We start from the raw sequence: 20445 nt of genomic DNA, 5'->3' as shown, positions 1-20445 counted from the left end.
CATCGTTTCAATCTGCTGCTTGGAATCAGCCTCAGACACAATGAATATGTATTATGTACACATGATTTCTAAAGCTGCGGTGATATATTTGGTAGAAATGTACCATCAATGCGAATGAGTGAGTGAGTTGGGTTAAACGCCGCTTTTAACATTATTCTAGTTATGTCACGGTGTGTCAGCTTAATGTGGGAGGAAAGCCCGAAGTGATACAGGTCTCAGACGTTTACCACTTCGGTGAAACCCACGAGCACGGGTATGGTGCTGACAAACCTAGAAACATAATCGGTTGCGGACCGGGATTCGAACCCACAATCATAGGTTTCTGGCGTGCCCAATGGACACACCTCTGCACAGCGAATCGCGGCGCCTTAGACGACTGGGCCACCCGTGCCCCTCCCAACCAATGCGAAAGACGATGTCTCGCCATCCATCCATCATTGTCCAAACGTCGCTGCAACACAATAATTCACTCATGACAGTAATTGTTGGAAGGATGTCTGTAGAGATCCGTCCTGCCATCTGCTTGATTTATCAAGCACCATTAGGTTTCACGCACAGGCAGTCACGTTATGCCATTTGAAGAGGAGGTACCAGTGTCTTTATATACACCTCTGTGAAAGTCAAATAGTCGTCATCATTATACTGAAGTAATTTCGTTCTAGATTGTTCATCGTCTGTAGGACTTTTCCTAGGTTTTCGGCACTTTTTGTCACACACTGCCGAAATTATCAGCAAAATACTCTGAAACAGAGACAACAGGGAATTAGAACAATTAGAACGTACAGATGATAAGGACTGTAAACAGGCGTCACCAAAACAACAGGGAGGTAATATTATTCCAACCGTGCATGTTTTAAAATGAATTAGGGATTACTATCAACTTGTCTTCAAATACTCACAACTACAATACACGCCAATCCTGTATACGTTAGGGTCCAAGCGAAACCACCATCGTCCGCCATCCAACCACCAAAGATGGGACCTATAAAATCTCTGAAATTTAGAAAATGTTTGTTACAATAACAATTAAAAATACGTATAACAGTCAAATGCGACATTTGCAACCGCTGATCATGAGGGACATCTTGGTGTGTTGACTGATACTCCATAGAACACACGCTACGTTGTATATTCTCTCGTGTATGAGAGGCATATTTCAGGTTTATGGAAGTCCTTCACATCGAAAACAGAACAGGACACGCGGTCACCTTTCAATTTAATTTAAATTAAGTTAAAATTTCAGTTAATTTTATTTTGATAATTTTAAATACATATATTAGCACAAAATAAAATTAACTTAAATTTTAACTTAATTTAAATTAGATTGAAAGGTGACCGCGTGTCCTGTTCTGCTTTATATATATATACCTCCTCTGTATTAACTTTCTAAAAAAATGACGCATTGTTTTGTTTGGCAACTTACAGTACCTAATAGCATGTAAGTAATACCCCGTGAACACAGTTGTAAACCGTTACATATAACGGTATGTAGCACCACCTTGGTCATTGCGTATCGATAACTGAAAAAATACATCCCTAGGGATATAATGCAGTTCCTCTTGGCATATTGTTAAGGAATAATTCTTTTAATCAACCTTGAACATGATCGTGTTAGAAACACACACAACCTACCCCACTGCATACATAGAGCACCAGATCCCTGCTACGGCGCCGTTAGTTTCCATGTTGTCTTCTAGACCACTGTCCCTGCAACGTAGACAGTAGGAGTATGTGACGTGTTGGATACTCAAGTAGACGTTTCTCTGGATTGTCTTGTCGGAAACAGGTGAGGCCAAAACAGTTGAACATTGAATGATCACAGTTTATTTTTTTACCAGAGTTATAAAGGTGTAACGCCCTCATCACTGTGGGTGATCCTCCCACAAGCTGACAGGCAGTGATATAACTGGAATACTGTTCAAAGCGGTTTGGTTGGTTGGTTTGTTGTTTAACGCCGCACTCCGCTATATTCCAGCTATATGACGGCGGTCTGTAAATAATCGAGTATGGACCAGACAATCCAGTGATTGATATCATGAGCATCGATCCACGCAATTGGGATCGATGACATGCATCAACCAAGTCAGCGAGCCTGATCATGACCACCCGATCCCGTTAGTCGTCTCTTACGACAAGCATAGTCGCTTTTTACGGCAAGAATGGGTTGCTGAAGACCTATTCTATCCCAGATCTTCACGGGTCTGTTCAAAGCCGACTCAAACCAAACTCACCCACCCACTTTCGTCTAAATAATAAATTCGGTATTCACGTCAATCTGTGTGTATTTGGGCTGAGGGTATCATGTGTTTGTAAAAAACGAAGGTTTCTTAAGAATGACGAATGTCACTTATTATTACACTGGCCCCTTTATAATGGCATAAGATATGCCCTTTTATCCAAACGCCAACACAACAATATGCAGGTTTTAATACTTTTAATAATCTTCATAAATAAGCGTTAATTTTGTCTTGCTCAGAATTAATGCATTACTGTCAAAACCTCTAATCTTTCACTCGAAAAGAGAAAACTGCTTATGGTGGCTAGGTTGTTTCATTATCTTTTTTTTTTAAGTTGGATTATAAATACAATTGGTAACCCATTGTTGTATAAATATTCCATGTATATTTTCACCGAAAAAATAGTCTCTCATAACCCTAAACATGTGGTTCATTATTGTTTCAATTACACGTATTTTATTATGTATTTATATATGAGGTGAAACGTTGATAAAATAATATGTGTGTCAGCTACGATCACTGCTTGTGTAGACTGAAGTGTAACAACACACGCCACGCAACCCCTGCCCCATCCCCAACACACACATACCCTCTTAAATCCCCGATGTCACATGCTTATAAAACAAAAGCCCAGAAAGTGACCAGTGGACTCAAGGCCATGCTCACTGATGCATGCGCCGAGTCGTGTGACAGTTACCAGTAAACCAGATCTACATACTGTGAGAGAGCCGTGTATTGTGTTGGGGAATACGCGTATTCGTATACAAAATCTACTCATAACACATCTGGAGTGAAGCATGACTCACGTTGCGACGTCCAGAACGATCTGGTAGGATGGAATAACAGCCATGCTGATTGCAAATCCAAGTGTCATCAGTGACACAATCGTCAACCAGATCTCTCTGTCGGTAAAACATAATTAAAATGGATAACGAAATTGTAAATAAAAGCGACAAAACCCTTTTCATATTCATAAGAAATCAGTACTATTCCGACCGTATCGTGAACACGTGTTTATGAATGATCAACTATCAACTAGTGATGACACCAGCTCTACAAGTGTCCCCATTACATTCACAAGAATGGAGTAAATCAAGCTTACTGGCCGATGTTTTAATGTATATCTGGTGAGATATAGTTTATAAAAGTGTCACAAGTTAAACACACATAGCTCAAACATTTCATAGCACAATAAAAGATACAGAGAATCTCACCCGAGTGTCTTTTGATATCAACACGAGTTGATAAAGTGGGATTTTTGCCACTTTTATCAACGAGTGTTGATATATTTGATATCAAAAGACACGAGGGTGACATTTTATTTATCATCCAACATCATTCTTTTTCAGTTTGTAGACAGTAATAAGCAGTGTCTTAGGTGTCAAAAAGTACTGCTAACAACTTCAGTAGCCAATGATGTCACAATGGTCTGCAAAGCATTGTGATTCAATTTCATTGCAGCGATATCTACAGTGTAGATATAGCTTGATCTCACCCAAGCGATATCTCCTGTGAGAGCCAGTTTTGGATGATAAATAGAGGATATTTAATGGTTTTCTCAAATACCACTTTTATCTCATCGAGTGAAGTGGGGAGAGTCTAAAACGTGACGCAGTCACGAGTGAAAATATTAGACTCTCCCCAATTCACGAGATGAGATTTAAGTGGTATTTTAGAAAACACATTGAATTTTCTATTTATTATATACATGTTTTATTTTTATTACTTGCAATTTATATATTTTTTCGAAAACAGTGTCTGATAAATTACTAAGTTCTCCCTGTCGCCCCTTTACCACCGCCGTATAAAGGGTTTTACGCAAAGAATATAGTTCGTGAATAAAACTAGCCCTGTTTATATATGTTATGCGAAATATATTATTTCATATCGAGTATTAAGTTCCGTGGACATTTTTGTTTGTCATAATTATACATTCCTGTTTAAAATGGATAACTCTTTAATGTTTTGATTCAGGAGAAAGTAGTTCCGGCACCTTGTTTATATTTATTTGATATATAAGTCACTAGTGACTGATATAACTTTTTTATATCAGTCACTAGTGATTGATAACTTGATCTATCGTCACTGATAAATTCCAGTATTTCATTCATATGTATATAATAAAAAAAGTTTAACATCCAGCCATATCTTGGCTTACGAGACACTTCTTATTTATTACTACATATGTACGATAAAATACTATTCACAATGATATATTCGTTATTAAGTGATGTAGAACAATAAACAATGCAAGTATCACATGAATAATTGTCATTTAAAAAACATGTTTCTTATGGTAGAGGCAATATATTTGATGCGCTTAGGATTATTTTCAGATGACAATTTAATGAATAGATCTTTAGGTTCTGAAGTATTGTAACAAGATAAATTAATGTTGTGACTTAGGTCCTTATAGAATTACACTCTGAAAGGACATGAACTTCTGTTTCCATTTTGTTACAAAAATAACAAGTTGTGTGCTCTAATGGCGCTATGTGTATGTACTGGCTTGTTGCTAGATGTTTTACCCTGCCGTGTCAAGGGCGGCCCAGTGGTGCATGGCGAGGCATCGTGCTGATATTCACTGCCTTAGTCGTAATTGCGGTCGGGAATTCTCAGCCCATATTCGCCTAGATTATGTTTGGTCTGACGGCACCACGACCATTGTTGCGTTTTTTCTCAGAATAGTTACATCTAGGCTTCTGCGTCACTTTAGGCGTTCTTCATATATGAAGCTGACACGCCATGATGAAAGTGAATGTAACTTTCTCTCTTTCTCGCACTCCCTCCTACCCACTCACTCACCCAATCACCCCCTCACTCACTCACTCACTCACCCCTACCCACTCACTCACTCACCCCTACCCACTCACTCACTCACCCAATCACCCGCTCCCACACTCACTCACTCACTCACTCACCCCTACCCACTCACTCACTCACCCCTACCCAATCACTCACCCAATCACCCGCTCCCACACTCACTCACTCACTCACTCACCCCTACCCACTCACTCACTCACCCAATCACCCGCTCCCACACTCACTCACACACTCACCCCTACCCACTCACTCACTCACCCCTACCCACTCACTCACCCAATCACCCGCTCCCACACTCACTCACTCAGCCCCATCCACTCACTCACTCACCCAATCACCCGCTCCCACACTCACTTACTCACTCACCCCTACCCACTCACTCACCCACTCACCTGTAATCGGGATCGAAGCCAAGGAGAGGAGAGCCGCCGAGCAGCAAGTGAGATATTGCACACGCCAGGAAGCCTGGGACCATCAGGATACGGTTGTCTGGCTGCAAGTATCATAACTTGGATATTTCCCCAAAAATAGTCATTTGATTAAGCCTATTAAAACTTACTCCCTTTTACTCCGATCACACGGAAGCGATAAACGTATATTCCTCAACTTCAAGTAATGAATCCCCTGTCCGATCGTCGCAAAATGTTGATGTGCATGCTTTAAGTACCCCCTCAGCATGTAGCGACATACACAGCACATCGCTAATTTCTCATTAATGTTCTGTTGGAACGAAACAGAAAATCTGTCGCGTTTGGCATTATAGCCATGACGACAGTTACTCATTGACTTCTGAAATTGTCCTCATGGAGGGACAAGAACTAACCAGCCTGTCTGCAACCCAGCTGCTGATGGGGGAGCCCAGGGCGTAGGATGCGGAGAGGATGAGGAAGATTACCCCGCTCATTTCTGGAGTCAAGTCGAACTGAAACATAGTAACGACATTGTGTCCACATTAATAACTTACATCACGCCATTAACGCCTTATTGACTGTTTCTGATCCACGCACCTGTACATATCATCGTATTCACCTATACTGGAGTATACATGAAGTGGGGCGATGGGATGGCCTGGTGGTTAAAGTGTTTGCTCGTCACGCCGAAGGCCCGAGTTCGCTCCTCACATGGGCACAATGTGTTGTGCCTATTTCTGGTGTCCCCCGCCGTGATATTGTTGTAATATTGCAAGAAAAGCGGCGTAAAACTACACTCACTCACTCACTCACTCACTCACTCGCCCACTCACTTACTCACTTGGGTAATAACATACCTTAGTCATGACCACAGATATATGCGTAGATAATGACATCAATGAATAGAAATGATTAAGGTAATTCCTTCCCACTAATTCGAAATAATAAGAAGGATAAGATTGAAAGGACGAATCTAATACGGAAATACGATGAGGGTGGAATTAGAATGTTAAATGTTAGGACTTTTATTGACTCCTTAAAGATATCTGCTCTTAAACGACACCTTTCCAAAAAGACAACCAATAACCTTTGCGGCTTCCCTTTAATATTTGTTCAACTACTATTAGGAAATAAATCCAGGTTGACAATCCTGTATGGAAAGACACTCTGGATGCTTGGTCAAAATGCATAGGGGGGCACGGGTGGCCCAGTCGTCTAAGGCGTCGCTATTCGCTGTGCAGTGTTGCGTCCCTTGGGCGAGCCAGAAACCTATGATTGTGGGTTCGAATCCCGGTTCGCCCCGATTATGTTTCTAGGTTTGTCAGTACCATACCCGTGCTCGTGGGTTTCACTAAAGTGGTAAACGTCTAAGACCTGCATCACTTCGGGCTTTCCTCCCACATTAAGCTGACACGCCGCGATATAACTGTAATACTGTTAAAAGCGGCGTTAAACACAACTCACTCAAAATGCATAAAGAGATATATCCTAAACGATGAAAACATTAAATGAAATCCTTACGCAACCACTGTGGCTGAATCACCAATTCAAATTATCAGATTTCATAATCAATTACTGGTATCAGAAGGAAATATATTACGTTACAGATATATGTAACTCACAAGGACCTATAACTTAAAAATATGTATGATATAAAAGGTACTATACTAGATTACAATCGATTGACCATAAATATACCTAATTTATGGAGAGATACTATTCACAGAACTATTTTTCTCAACACTTTACCACTAAACATTCAATCCTTTTATGACTTAATTAAATCGGGTAAAGCTTCTAGATTGTTATATGATAATCTTGTTAATTCAGTAAATCCGCCAGCAGTGTGCAAGAAATGGGAAACGGAGCTAAATAATGACATAGATTGGAACGTTTTATGCTGCATATACATATAATGTAAACAAACTACCTGTACCAACATAACTAAAAAAAACTTACCACTAGGTGAGGTGAAATGGGGTTTAACGTAGCGTCCAAGATTATTGCACTTATATAGCGACGTGCATGCACGTGTGTGTGTGACTGCTTGTACTACTCAGGACTGATCCCGATTTATAGTGCTAGCTCACTGAGATACCATGCCGCAGTTTAACATGAATACCCCACTCAGACACAGTATACTGACTCAAACCGACCAGTCCTTGTTTTAGCCCCTTAATGCCGAGCGCCAGACAGGGTAACAACAAGTACCATCCTTTAACGTCTTTTGGTATGACGCGGCCGGGGATCGAACCCCGGACCTTCCGCTCTCCGGGGGGACGCTCTATCACTAGACCACGGAGGCGGTCTACCCTTACCACTAATATGGTAGTACCTCGAATTCGATCATTTGTACAATACCAACTTACGTCAGTGAGTCTTGGTTCCAGTATGGGGTCCAGTACTGCCCACACCCCTGCCCCCAGCACCACTGACAGGAGAGTGACCAGCGCCGTTGGGTCCCTGAGTATGGTTCGGGTGGCCGAGATTCCTTTAGGCTTAGAAACTGCCCTGTCGGCATTGGTCGACTTAAAATGCCGCGCATCTACAAAGTATATATACATGTTCCCCATCATACACATGATGCAGAAAATATTGATACTTGGAAAATGGAAGAGAGTGTGTCCTGGGATCTGATCGGATGAAAAAAGTTGTTAAATGGAATTTGATTCTGAGATGCCCTAGTTTCATTGCGTATGAATATGTTTTTGTGGGTTTTTTAACATTTGAAACCTCCAACTACAGCCGTTTCAAATTAAATTAAATATGCTAAAAAATCATAATATATATTGTTTTAAAAACACAATGCCTTTCAGAAAGTGGTCAAATGTAACAAATGTTACATTTGGGATAACACTTTCTTAGTAAAGTACAGATTCTCGTACTTTTTGGGTTGAGTCCCGCCCGGGATTTGAACCCACACTGCCAGAGTGAGGCACATAATCGGCAGTGTGGGTTCAAATCCCGGACGGGAATCAACCCAAAAGGTACGAGAATCTGTACTTTACTAAGAAAGTGTTATCCCAAATGTCACATTTGTTACACTTGACCACTTTCTAAATGGCATTGTGTGTTCATAGCCGTGCCAATTTACACTTGTCAGAGGGGTACACAAAGTACGTGATCTAGACTACCAGTTGTCGGGTTCTCCTTTTTGTGGAAGCCTCGGTGGCTGAGTGGGTCAGATCGCTGACTTCGTATGCTGGCGATTAGGTGCCTCACTCTGGCAGTGTGGGTGCCAATGCCGGAGGGGACTCAACCCAAAAAGTACGATAATCTGTAATTTACTCAGAAAGTGATATCCCAAATATGACATTTGTTACATATATTATTTTTCTCCTAAGTTGGGTAGGCTAGTGGTGTAACCGTTCGCTCGTCACGCCGAAGACAAGTTCGATTCCCCATATAGCTACAATGTGTGAAGATTCCTAGTGTCTCCCCGCAGTGATAAATTTGGAATATTGATAAGAGCGACCTAAAACGAAATTAATTCACTCTCCTTAGAGTAATGTAATAGATAAATGTATCAATAGTGTTATGTTGATCGCTGCCCGAGAGTTCAGGCACCAAAGCAATGTTGTCCTCATAATGACACTACTAGTGTATCTCGAATCCTGTTTGTACCCAGGGAAGTGGAGTATATCAGTAAACATCGTACCCCGCACAGATGGAAGGAGGAAATAGTTGAACGGAAGACTTAAGACGATCAGACACCCGACCACCACGAACGGCAGGTGAAACCCACCCAGCTGCAACACACACAGAACATCATGGTAAGTGCTAATTCTATATTCAGTGGAAGGTAGACAGTAGGAATGTTTTCCAAGACATTGTGTGCACTGTCGTTCGTCCCTGGGTTTTGATATTGCTTTTATTAATTATTTAAAGAATAAATGGATATTGTGTTCTCTAATGTATAATCAATCCATTAAAATGTCCATCATCCATCTGATCCAGCCTCCAACTTATAGCCCACTTTTAAATAGCGAGACTATTGTCAACCAACAATCAAAACAGGAAGACTGAAGAAGGTTTAACCATTTCTGAAAATATTTTGCAGAACCGTAATAGATATGGCCCGCCTCTCCCCGGGCGGTTAGCTTTGATCAGCTGATGTAACCGCCCCAACCAAGTCAGCGAGCCTGACAACCCGATCCCGTTAGTCGCCTCTTACGATAAGCATAGTCGCCTTTTACGGCAAGCATGGGTTGCTGAAGACCTATTCTACCCCGGATCTTCACGGGTCTAATATTGAGGTAATTGAGAGGACGCAACATCGACATTTTAATGTGGGTGCACTCTTAATTTGGATGCACTCGCACAGCCAGTAATGTATCAGTGATAACCCTTAGTCCTAGTGATAACAACCTGATAACGCCCCCACGTGACCCGGCACATGACGTAGTACCGTCGGAGATGTGTACAAGATTGTACTTAAGTGGATAATATATCCTCGAACAGTAGAATGTGACATAGACGATCATTGTCATCTAGACAGGTCAACACAGTATCGACTGATAAGATGAAACAGTACGTTGCCTATTGACCTTAGCCATGCGTGTTCTCTGTATGGACGGACGCGCGTGATGAAATGGAACATACGATACCGTTTCAAAAAAGCGGCTAAAAATAGTCACCATTTGAAAGGTTGAAATGTCGACATGAGGTAAGGTTGCTATAACACTGCGTGTCAACGTGTCAACAACCTCAAGTTGAATTTAGAATCACGTGTCAGATCTAATAGAACGTGACAGAACTCAAGCGTGATCTAATATGTACGTGTCAGATCTCAGGAAGGATCTAATAGAACGTGTCAGACCTCCAGGCCGGAGGATCTAACATGTACGTGTCAAATCTCAGGAAGGATCTAATAGAACGTGTCAGACCTCCAGGTCGGGGGATCTAATATGTACGTGTCAGATCTCAGAAAGGATCTAATAGAACGTGTCAGACCTCCAGGTCGGGGGATCTAATATGTACGTGTCAGATCTCAGGAAGGATCTAATAGAACGTGTCAGACCTCCAGGTCGGGGGATCTAACATGTACGTGTCAGATCTCAGGAAGGATCTAATAGAACGTGTCAAACCTCAAGCGAGATCTAATACATACATGTCAGATATCAGGATAGACCCAGTAAAAACGTGTCAGACTTCAAGCGGCATATAATATATACGTGATGTAATGTTTTGTTTCAGACGTGAAACATCGACATCCACGACTCCAACAATGCCTTACCGTGTACAGGAAGCCGCCTATTGCAGGTCCAACCGTCATCCCCAGCCCAACAAACACCTCCATCATTCCCTGAAACATACCCGTCAGTGTTAGAGTAAGATGATATATACAAAGTAATCACAATAAAGACACACTAACTCACCCAAGTCATGTCCTATCTCAGCAATGATGTCTCTTTTGTTCAATCTGCCTCTTTCAATTGGTAAATATAAAACGTCATTGCAAGATAATAACCAGTCTCGATTATCCGACGAAACAGATTCCACTGGGCGAAAAAGCCAAGATAGCGGTAAAAATGATATGACGTGAGGTGAAATGGGGTTTAAAGTCGCGTCCAAGATCATTGCACTTATATAGCGTGCATGCACGTGTGTGTTTGTGTGGCTGCTTGTACTAGTCCGGACTGAAGCCGATTTATAGTGCTAGCACACTGAGATACCATGCTGCAGTTTAACATGGCTACCCCACTCAGACACAGTATACTGACTCCGAGCCGACCAGTCCTTGTTTAAGCCCCTTAATGTCAAGCGCCAGACAGGGTAACAACAAGTACCATCTTTTAACATCTTTGGTATGACGCGGCCGGGGATCGAGCCCCGGACCTTCCGCTCTCCGGGGGGACGCTCTACCACTAGACCACGGAGGCGGTCTAAAAATGATAATTTATGAAGGATCACTGAAAATCAGTGATGACACCAGGAGTCCGCGAAAAGGGTATGAATGTTCTGTCCTTAATGTAGAACCCGACACTCACACAATGCGCCTTTTGGTTTGTGTTCATCATCTAACAGAGATTTAATGAAATGGGATTTACCTTTCAAAATGTCATTGTGAAGTAATGTGTACCTAAGTAAGACAAGTATTTTCTATATGTGCCCAGGGTGCCGTTGTACAAAACAACCTTAGCGCTACGACTGTCGTAAGTCTATGTTAAGGTATGGGAGTAACGACAACCTTATCGCTAAGATCGCCTTGTACAGCAGCACCCAGATACATATTGTTCCTGTTTCGGCTACGATATTGCAGGTACTATGACACGTTCTGCGTATATCATGATTAATGGAGATGTTCTGAGAGTGTTCTAAAAAATGTGACATGTTTTTTATTCAACAATTTAGATATTTTCGAAACTCCATATTTTACAGTCATACAATACGATGGGAAGTACCATAACTCCGTGGTCTAGTGGACAGTGCGTCAGCCAAAAGAGCGAAAGATCTGCGGTTCGATCCCAGGGCCGGGTCATACCAAAAGAAGTTATAAGACAGTACTATCTGTTATACTGCAAGACAATCGACATTAAGGGGATACAATTAGGACTGGTCGGTTCATAGTTTGTTTGTTTGTTGTTTAACGCCGCACTCAGCAATATTCCAGCTATATGACAGCCGGTTCGTAGTCTGATTGCGGCATGGTATCTCAGTGGGCTAGCACAGTAATGCCGGACTAGTCCAAGCAGACATTCTTCCTCACCCCCCTCGTCTAATGTTTAAACCTCAAATCGTACGTAAATTGTATTTGCCTTAATAATTTGAATTGTGAAATGGGAGCCTGGAAGCAATATCATTTAAATAGTCAAAAACATTGTCTTATGATAGTACAGCGACTGAAATGTTATTTTAACGTATAACTGACTATGGGGATATACTTACAAACACAGCAGTAAAATTAGACCCGAACTCTTTGGAGGCCATAGTGAATGCGGCAGTTTGTTGAGCAGTAACCCCTATAGACAGGACGATCTGCATGAGGAAGCAGAACACCACGAACACCAACTGGCCGTCAGTCAGTGGGATGTACTCCAATATGCTGTAACACAGGTCCATTCTAACGTCAACGCCAGAAAGTGATAAGTCTCAAATATCATCCGCAACAGATTCAATAGGGCGTAACATGCAAAATAGTGATGAACATTAATTGGAAGGATCTGAAAATCAGTGATGATACCAGCTCACAAGAAAAAATACCCATATATACAAAATATACAATTTTGTATATTTGATATTTCCAAAATATACAATTTTGTATAGTTGGTATTTCCAAAATATACAATTTTGTATATATGGTTAGATTTTACCACTGCTTCATTCAATTTCCTCACCTCTTATAGAATGTTTCACATAATATGTGGTTGCAAAGTTTACTAATGATACCGAACAGTATAATTATTGCATGTGACAATAATGCTTTAATACTATTTTCATTATGACAACTATATGATGTTATGAAATAATTTGTATTTCGTTATGTTTTACAGATCTTAATAACAGTTTGATCAATATAAAATGCGTACGCCAGCAACAAGTAGTTGAAAGTAGTTTTAAACATTGATGTTTATCGTTCCAAAGCTCTGTTCTCCAGCTCAGTTCATCTTTGTTTACGAGAACGTTTTTAATATGGGCAATTTTCTTCTTTCGGGACATTGGAGCAGTCATAATATTCATAACATCATAAATATTAAGATTACAGGAAATTTTAACAACTTTAGTACTCCATGAACTTTTACATAGTAACCATTTTCTTCATCAAAGCGTTACAAGTACTGTTATTAAATCTTGGGGTAGTCTAAAAACATTAGCATTACTAACACCAAGAAATAATTTACCGGCTCTATTTTGGATTAGATTAACGTTTTATCCTCATATACCAGAGCCATAGAACATTACCGGCTCAACAAGACTTTCATACAGTTTCATAAAAAACATCATAAGACATACACCCAACAGAATAAGACAAAGCATGGCTGGCAGAATTGTACAACTCTTTCACAGTTTCACATATCTAGATGCTCGTCAACCCGTAGTCCCAGATAACGATATGATTCTACATAGACCAGTGTTTGCCCAGCGTAGAGGAATCTGGTTAATCTGTATCACTTAACGAGTGGTGAATCGCTTACTCTGCCCACAGTCGAGAGCAGCACAGTAATTAGTAGTTTAGACCAGGCGAATACACTGGTCACACTTGACTGGTCTGTCTGATGATTCGGTCACCTGCCAAATGGGATGTCTGACAATTGGGTGTGAACCTTACAGAGGAAGTTATTTTATGAATGCGTCACGTGTTTCAAAAGAGATGACCATTATCTAAGTAAAATACTTCTAAGATCATAAAGGACATAACATTTAATAAAGTGAAATTCATTTTCGACAAACTTTAATGAACAATTTTAAAACAGTGCGGGCAGATTCTATTTTCTAAAAGGTTTGGGGGGTTGTAAATCGTCCTGTTTCGATCCAGATCTAAAACTAGCTAAAATGCGACGGTGGTCCCTGTATTTAAAACATAAGGAGCAACAACGTTACGATCATGAAAGTTCTTAATGTATTGCCCTTAACGTTATGTTTATCGTTCCAAAGCTCTGTTCTCCAGCTCAGTTCATCTTTGTTTACGAGAACGTTTTTAATATGGGCAATTTTCTTCTTTCGGGACATTGGAGCAGTCATAATATTCATAACATCATAAATATTAAGATTACAGGAAATTTTAACAACTTTAGTACTCCATGAACTTTTACATAGTAACCTTTTTCTTCATCAAAGCGTTACAAGTACTGTTATTAAATCTTGGGGTAGTCTAAAAACATTAGCATGTAATGTAACAAACGGGGAGGAGAGACCCATGTCTCCATTAGTGGCTATACATGGAGGTACCGTTACTAACACCAAGAAATACTTACGGGCTCTATTGTGGATTAGATTAATGTTTTATCCTCATATACCAGAGCCATAGATCATTACCGGCTCAACAAGACTTTCATACAGTTTCATAAAAAAACATCATAAGACATACACCCAACAGAATAAGACAAAGCATGGCTGGCAGAATTGTACAACTCTAAACTTCTTGACCAATCCGCTTCATGTACATTTTCAGAAAAACATAACATAACATGGGAATACCGTTCGAATTGAGCCTCGCCCAATTTCCCTGTGCGCTGTGATTTTTTATTTATTTTTTTTAAATGAAAATTTTTCAGGGACTAGCTGTGCTACCACACATGTTAAACCATTTTTACAGTTTTGTCTAATTTTAGCGATAATGAAAACTGAGTAGAGATAAGATATATTGATGAACAACGTCTTTATTACAGTTAGGAGCGACGCTTAGGTGTATGTTGTAACACCATTATCAAGCAAGTGATGTTGTTCATCCACAGATCTTATCCTCTCTCAATACTCCAACCTCCAAATTCCTCGCAAAGAAGATAATGATACTTGTTTTGAATCTTGCCATCGTACAAAATATTCTTCGCACAGTATTCAAGAAACAATGTAACATTAATATCATACTACGCCATCAATATATGCTGTGCAATATTTGAGAGGTTGGCGCCTGTCGGGACGGTGTGAGATGCTAAAACTGTTCTTGTATAGTCTAGTATCCTTTGGCTAGTGACAGCTACCACTGTTTATTCCCATTCAAGTTGCTAACGGTGTTTCATCTAAACAGTATTATGGGAACGGAAATTAAAACATTACTTCATTCGTTATGCTACCATTTTTGAATATATGTCCATGAGATTAATCTGTTCATTTTTCCGTATTTTTATTACGGAACTTATAGCTTTGTGTGGCACAAACGATCAAATAGTAAGATGACTACAATTAAAGGGCATTAATAACGAGAGGCTGTTCACATATATGTACATCATATATGTATCACGCGAATCATTTCTGATTTTACTCGACGTAAGAGCTAGAAACGTTACCTACTTCCGGCGCAGCGGTTCTAGATGTTGGCGCTATCTAGATTGGGTCCCTGACACATGCAGCTGAACTTTTATAAATCTATTTTTTGCAAATATATACTGGTCACTCCAACTAATCATTGTTACTAAAATATATAGGATTGTTGTCTATAACGTGTCCATTTGTATGTCTGTTTTACGTCTGTTCTACTAATTATTGACACTAAGAAACTCGTACAATTTTTTAAATCATTACTAAACGTGTTGTACTTGTCTACATCTGAATTGAAAAGTGGGAGAAAAGTTGCTTACTGTATTTTGCCGCCTTTGATGGTTCTGATGATCAAGATGACAACGTCAAAATCTAAGTGTTCAGGAGTCGATGAGGATTCAGGAGTTTTTGAATTGATGCAGAATCAAGGTTGGGGGTTATTATAGGCCTAATAGTGCACCACGTGATTTATGTCCAGGCCCCCGTGACATGCAGTTGTCATGTGACATGTTATTAACTAATTGAATTGCAAAAACAATTCCGACAGCAAATAACCGCATCCACAACAACAATGCGTGGATGCAAAGAAAGAAACCATTTTAAACCCCTTTCTGTATATTTGTATTTGTATTCCTTTCTGAAACTATCATTCTACAAACAGTTGTGTTCACCGCCCATTGTGATACTTCTACTTAAGAAAATAAAAAAGGATGTTTATTTAGTCATTTGACATGCGTTCATTGTAAACAAGGATTAGTGTGAAAGGATTACTAAGTTTGTCATCCAGTATAATGCACTTCCTCGATTAGCATAATTAGAACAGAGTTTGTAATTAGTTATATCCTGACTCCAGTTAACCAAGGCAGCTACATCAGTTGTGATTTAGGAATTTGTGGAATCTTAATGAAAATAACGACCGTCTGTCACAAAAATACAAACGAACATTGAACACGCACAGTTGCAGATTTTCCTTTCGTACATTTGAGGGTGAACGCGAACGAAGCCGTGCAAGATGCTTTACAGCGATTTGTCTTCAGAACACATATTGAGCTCAGGTAAGTTTATTAATGATGATATTTTCATCCATTCATAGATATGGCGATCATGAGCGCTGACACTATATGTATTCGCAATAGAACATTTGGAAGACTAGACACAAATTGAGTCACAATATGACAACATCAAATCAAAGAATTTGTTTAATGCAACAGATTTAAGGCATTGAAATTGTACATTATTATAAAATACATGAGTGTCGCTACGTCTCATGTCAAATACATCAATGAATGCTTTATAAAAAAACTTTATTTAATATTACTATGAATTTATAGCTAAAATTATGGAGTCTTGCATGTCGAGCCAACAAACTATAGTACATATTATTCACCTTGGAATTTCTGTTTACTGTGCTTGCGGTGGGGTCAACCCTATTCCCAAAATGGACAGTTCCAAATACTACTGCATAAAATATTAATGCCAATTTGGAGAAAATTACCAAATGAATGAATGCAAGTAAAACTTAATCCAGGGAAAAAGAAAACTGTTCAATATCACGTCAAAGTGTGCCCAAGTGCAAAACCTAATCTTAAAATGAAAGGACTTTGGTATTAATATTTCAGTCAGATTATGATATTGGCGAGTTAACGAGGTAAGCCCTATGATTAATTGTCTTAAATACCTTTCTGGTGTCCACCGCCGTGAACCATACTCAATCACTCAGATAAATAACCCCTTTTACATAAGTCATGAACAAGCATATATATATTGCCAATATTTTGCTCCAATGTTTTGGATAATTGTACCAAAGAAAAAGAATTAATCCTAGAATGTCTACACATTAATTCATTACGGACGCTGAAATAATGCCGATGAGACGTTAATTTTTACCTCGCCCACTTACTGATTACGGACTATTTGTTGGCCAATAAGAGGTACAAGCCACGTGAAAATGTAGAGTGAGACCAACGTAGCCATTACACCTTTTTACAAGATGGAAAACATCTTTGCTGTTACTGATTACATATAAAGAAATCTAACCAATTCACAGGCTATACGTTGTAGAACTGAATGCAAGTCATTCCTACCTGATACCATTAATAATTGGAATAGTCACCGGAAAAAGAGGATTATTAAACTTAGACAATGTTATATTCAGTTAAGCCATGATACCAGATTTTGTCACTTAAAACTTCCATCGGCTTAAAAAACACATCTCAGATAATACATCATGCATGCTCTTGTGGCTGTCACAATAGTACACTGCATTAATTTTTACACATGCCCCAACTACAATATATTTAGAAACGATTCTATTCTAAAGGTTAAGTGAGTTTCTAATCAGTGGTTTATTGGAAACAATTTGAACAGTGCCTAATTTAGCTATTTTGAAATCGGCCATGTACATCCGACATTCGGGTGGATTTGCACATATATAATAACTAGTAGTAAGACTTAATACATACTTTGAGACACGTATTAAGTATTAAAGAGTTAAATAACTTTTCTTAGAAAACCCCTTTCCATCAACCGCACTGTTGACCTATCTTTTTTGTTCTGTTTTGATGTATTGATGTATTATTTAATACAATATGTATATCTCCCCTCATCCCAATGTTAATAAAAGGAAGCTTGGTGGGGACTTTTGGGATATAAGAAATGAATACAGACTGCCATATTGTCTGAATGTCTTAACAATCACCGGGTGTGACCACGTAGACAGGATATCATTCGGGTTTCTCATAATTACTCCATGAGCATGCTTGGTATTGTAGCTTGGGGATATTAAATGTAAGTTTGTTATCAGAGGAGATTGATAGTGAACTTTTAGTACCAGTTAGATATGATATCTATATGACTTCTTTCTGTTTGACAAAGGATTAAGGGTATATGTGTGGGTAATCCTTCCACGCTGATGAAAGAAAGTCACTCTACTAGTTCATGTAATCTACGTCAAATAAGATCAGAACACATGCATTATTACAACATACTCAGGATACCAATAACAACGAAATGTACAAATTAACAAACATGATCAATATTATTATTACATGTTAATGCCATGTATGTAAATATAGCTATATAAACATATGTTTAATTTTTCAGCTTGTGTGAAGTCGTCCATAAATACAAGAAAACGTATATTTTCCCAAAATTATATTACCCTCAAAAGGGCAATTATATTCATGTTACATTTTTTCAGTCTCTTTTTTAATTCGAATGACGTAACATTTATGTTACTTTGATTTTATTAGACCCATGTTGTTGTTACAGACCCAGGGATTGACTAGGTTCATTACATGTCATAAAAGTGCCGGGACATAATATGGTGGCAATACATTCTCTAATTAACACCTGTCACAAAGGGACGGGCAATTTGGGTTTGTCCTCAGGGAATGTGTTATGCAATTTGTGTATTCACGAAATAACATTCAACAAATTATGTACATGGTCCTGTGATGTAGGATTGATGCATTCGTACTTTTTATAAATAAATGAATTGCATTTTTTTTCTTAACCGTGTGCGAAATACGCATAATGTCGGAAAGCGCAAGTTAAATACTGACTTCATCCCAAAATAAATCACAAACCCTCTCTTATAATTTGTATATTATTCTATATTTTAATTATGTAAATCACGTTCCTGTCACTTTTAAAGTAGAATACGTTAGTCACTCAACCAATTCCATTATTATTTTCCCAAAGATCAAAGATAAAAGCAGTTATCAAGATTTATTTTCCATATCTTTAAAAATACTTAATCTTTACATTGAAACTGCCATCATGATGTATTATTATTATTATTATTATTATTTTTACTATTATTATTGATGTACATATGGTTTGCACCCAACCATGCGCGTGCCAAATTATACAGCATCAAGCTTTTAGAGCGCCAACTAAGTTTTCCAAAGTAGAAATTAAGCCAAATTAATATATATCAAGTTTCCTTTTGCTAGAACATATGCATGCTGTTGTGTTTTTTCAAGGTAATATTCGTTCTCGCATTGATAACAATATTTAAAGAACAAGTATTATAAAATATAATACGGGAATATATTACACACGTTATTTACGCATCCGGTTGCTCATAATACAATTTTCCCCAAGGCCACCGTTTTAAAAAACGCGATTTTCCGCGTTTCCGCCGAGATTTCACATTATAACAATGTATATCTACAATGAAACCGACAGCTCAGAACAAACCAAATTCAACACTTTTAAGTAGTGATAAAATAGTTTTCATCCTCTGTGCAATCCACTCTGTTGGCATATGTGCACGAGAGCATGTTACAAAACACATCGCGGCCTCCCCGTAAAACAAATCCAAGCTCAAACACTTTCAATACAGAAGTTACCGCCAAAGCAATCGCCCCCGACAGCTAATCCCCTCTGTGCATTTGACCATAAAGTCTACTCACATACCAAGCACCGCGCCAGGAAAAGTACCAGACGCCTCAACCGCCCACCCGTCAATATCATTGCAAGGACAGTATGTACTCCCGCTAACAGTGTGGAGTACTAATTAAACCTTCCAGTAATGTTACCCGCCACTAAATCAGTTTTTTGTAACTTGCTGATACTATTTTGCACATACAAAACATTTATAGAGCAATGCATAGCAATTATCCTCCTTTACCAACATATACAAAGAAACACAGTGCTCAACTTAAAACACTTCAATTTGCACATATATCATAATTATACACAAATACATAATAATTATCTCCCTTTACCAATATATACAAACAAAACAAATTTGGATACACCATATATACAAATTTGTATATTTTGTATATGTCATATATACAAACTTGTATATTTTGTATATATCATCTTTCCAATCTTGTATATCCTTTGGAAATATCATCTTTCCAAAGGATATACAAGCTTGTATATATGGATTTTTTTTGCAGTGCAGGTGTTCACGAAAAGGATAAACATGTCCTGCTCTTCCGGAAACAGTAACCACTTAAACATTGTTGCTTAAAAGGTTTGTTTGTTTGTTTGTTGTTTAACGCCGGACTCAGCAATATTCCAGCTATATGACGGCGGTCTGT

General features: G+C 38.9%; 1 protein-coding gene across 4 annotated transcripts in view; it reads right to left on the bottom strand.

The window, feature by feature from the left end:
- Positions 1-271: 271 nt before the first annotated feature.
- The window catches only part of LOC124143800 (MFS-type transporter SLC18B1-like), a 38803-nt gene continuing 18629 nt past the window's right edge, over positions 272-20445 (bottom strand). For all 4 annotated transcript variants that reach the window (XM_046512916.2, XM_046512918.2, XM_046512917.2 and 1 more), the window contains exons 6-15: positions 12359-12515; positions 10707-10775; positions 9129-9219; positions 7840-8015; positions 5884-5982; positions 5453-5553; positions 3044-3139; positions 1633-1707; positions 900-993; positions 272-741 (exon numbers count right to left, since the gene is read on the bottom strand). In XM_046512916.2, coding sequence (XP_046368872.2) covers positions 568-741; positions 900-993; positions 1633-1707; positions 3044-3139; positions 5453-5553; positions 5884-5982; positions 7840-8015; positions 9129-9219; positions 10707-10775; positions 12359-12515 — 1132 coding nt within the window. In that variant the 3' untranslated portion in view covers positions 272-567. The remainder of the gene's footprint in view (positions 742-899; positions 994-1632; positions 1708-3043; positions 3140-5452; positions 5554-5883; positions 5983-7839; positions 8016-9128; positions 9220-10706; positions 10776-12358; positions 12516-20445) is intronic.

Source organism: Haliotis rufescens, unplaced genomic scaffold (assembly GCF_023055435.1).
Source record: "Haliotis rufescens isolate VD_foot unplaced genomic scaffold, xgHalRufe1.0.p SCAF_1, whole genome shotgun sequence".
Classification (NCBI taxonomy): domain Eukaryota; kingdom Metazoa; phylum Mollusca; class Gastropoda; order Lepetellida; family Haliotidae; genus Haliotis; species Haliotis rufescens.
Note: the sequence above shows the minus strand (reverse complement) of the source record. Positions and strands in the feature narration are given on the sequence as shown.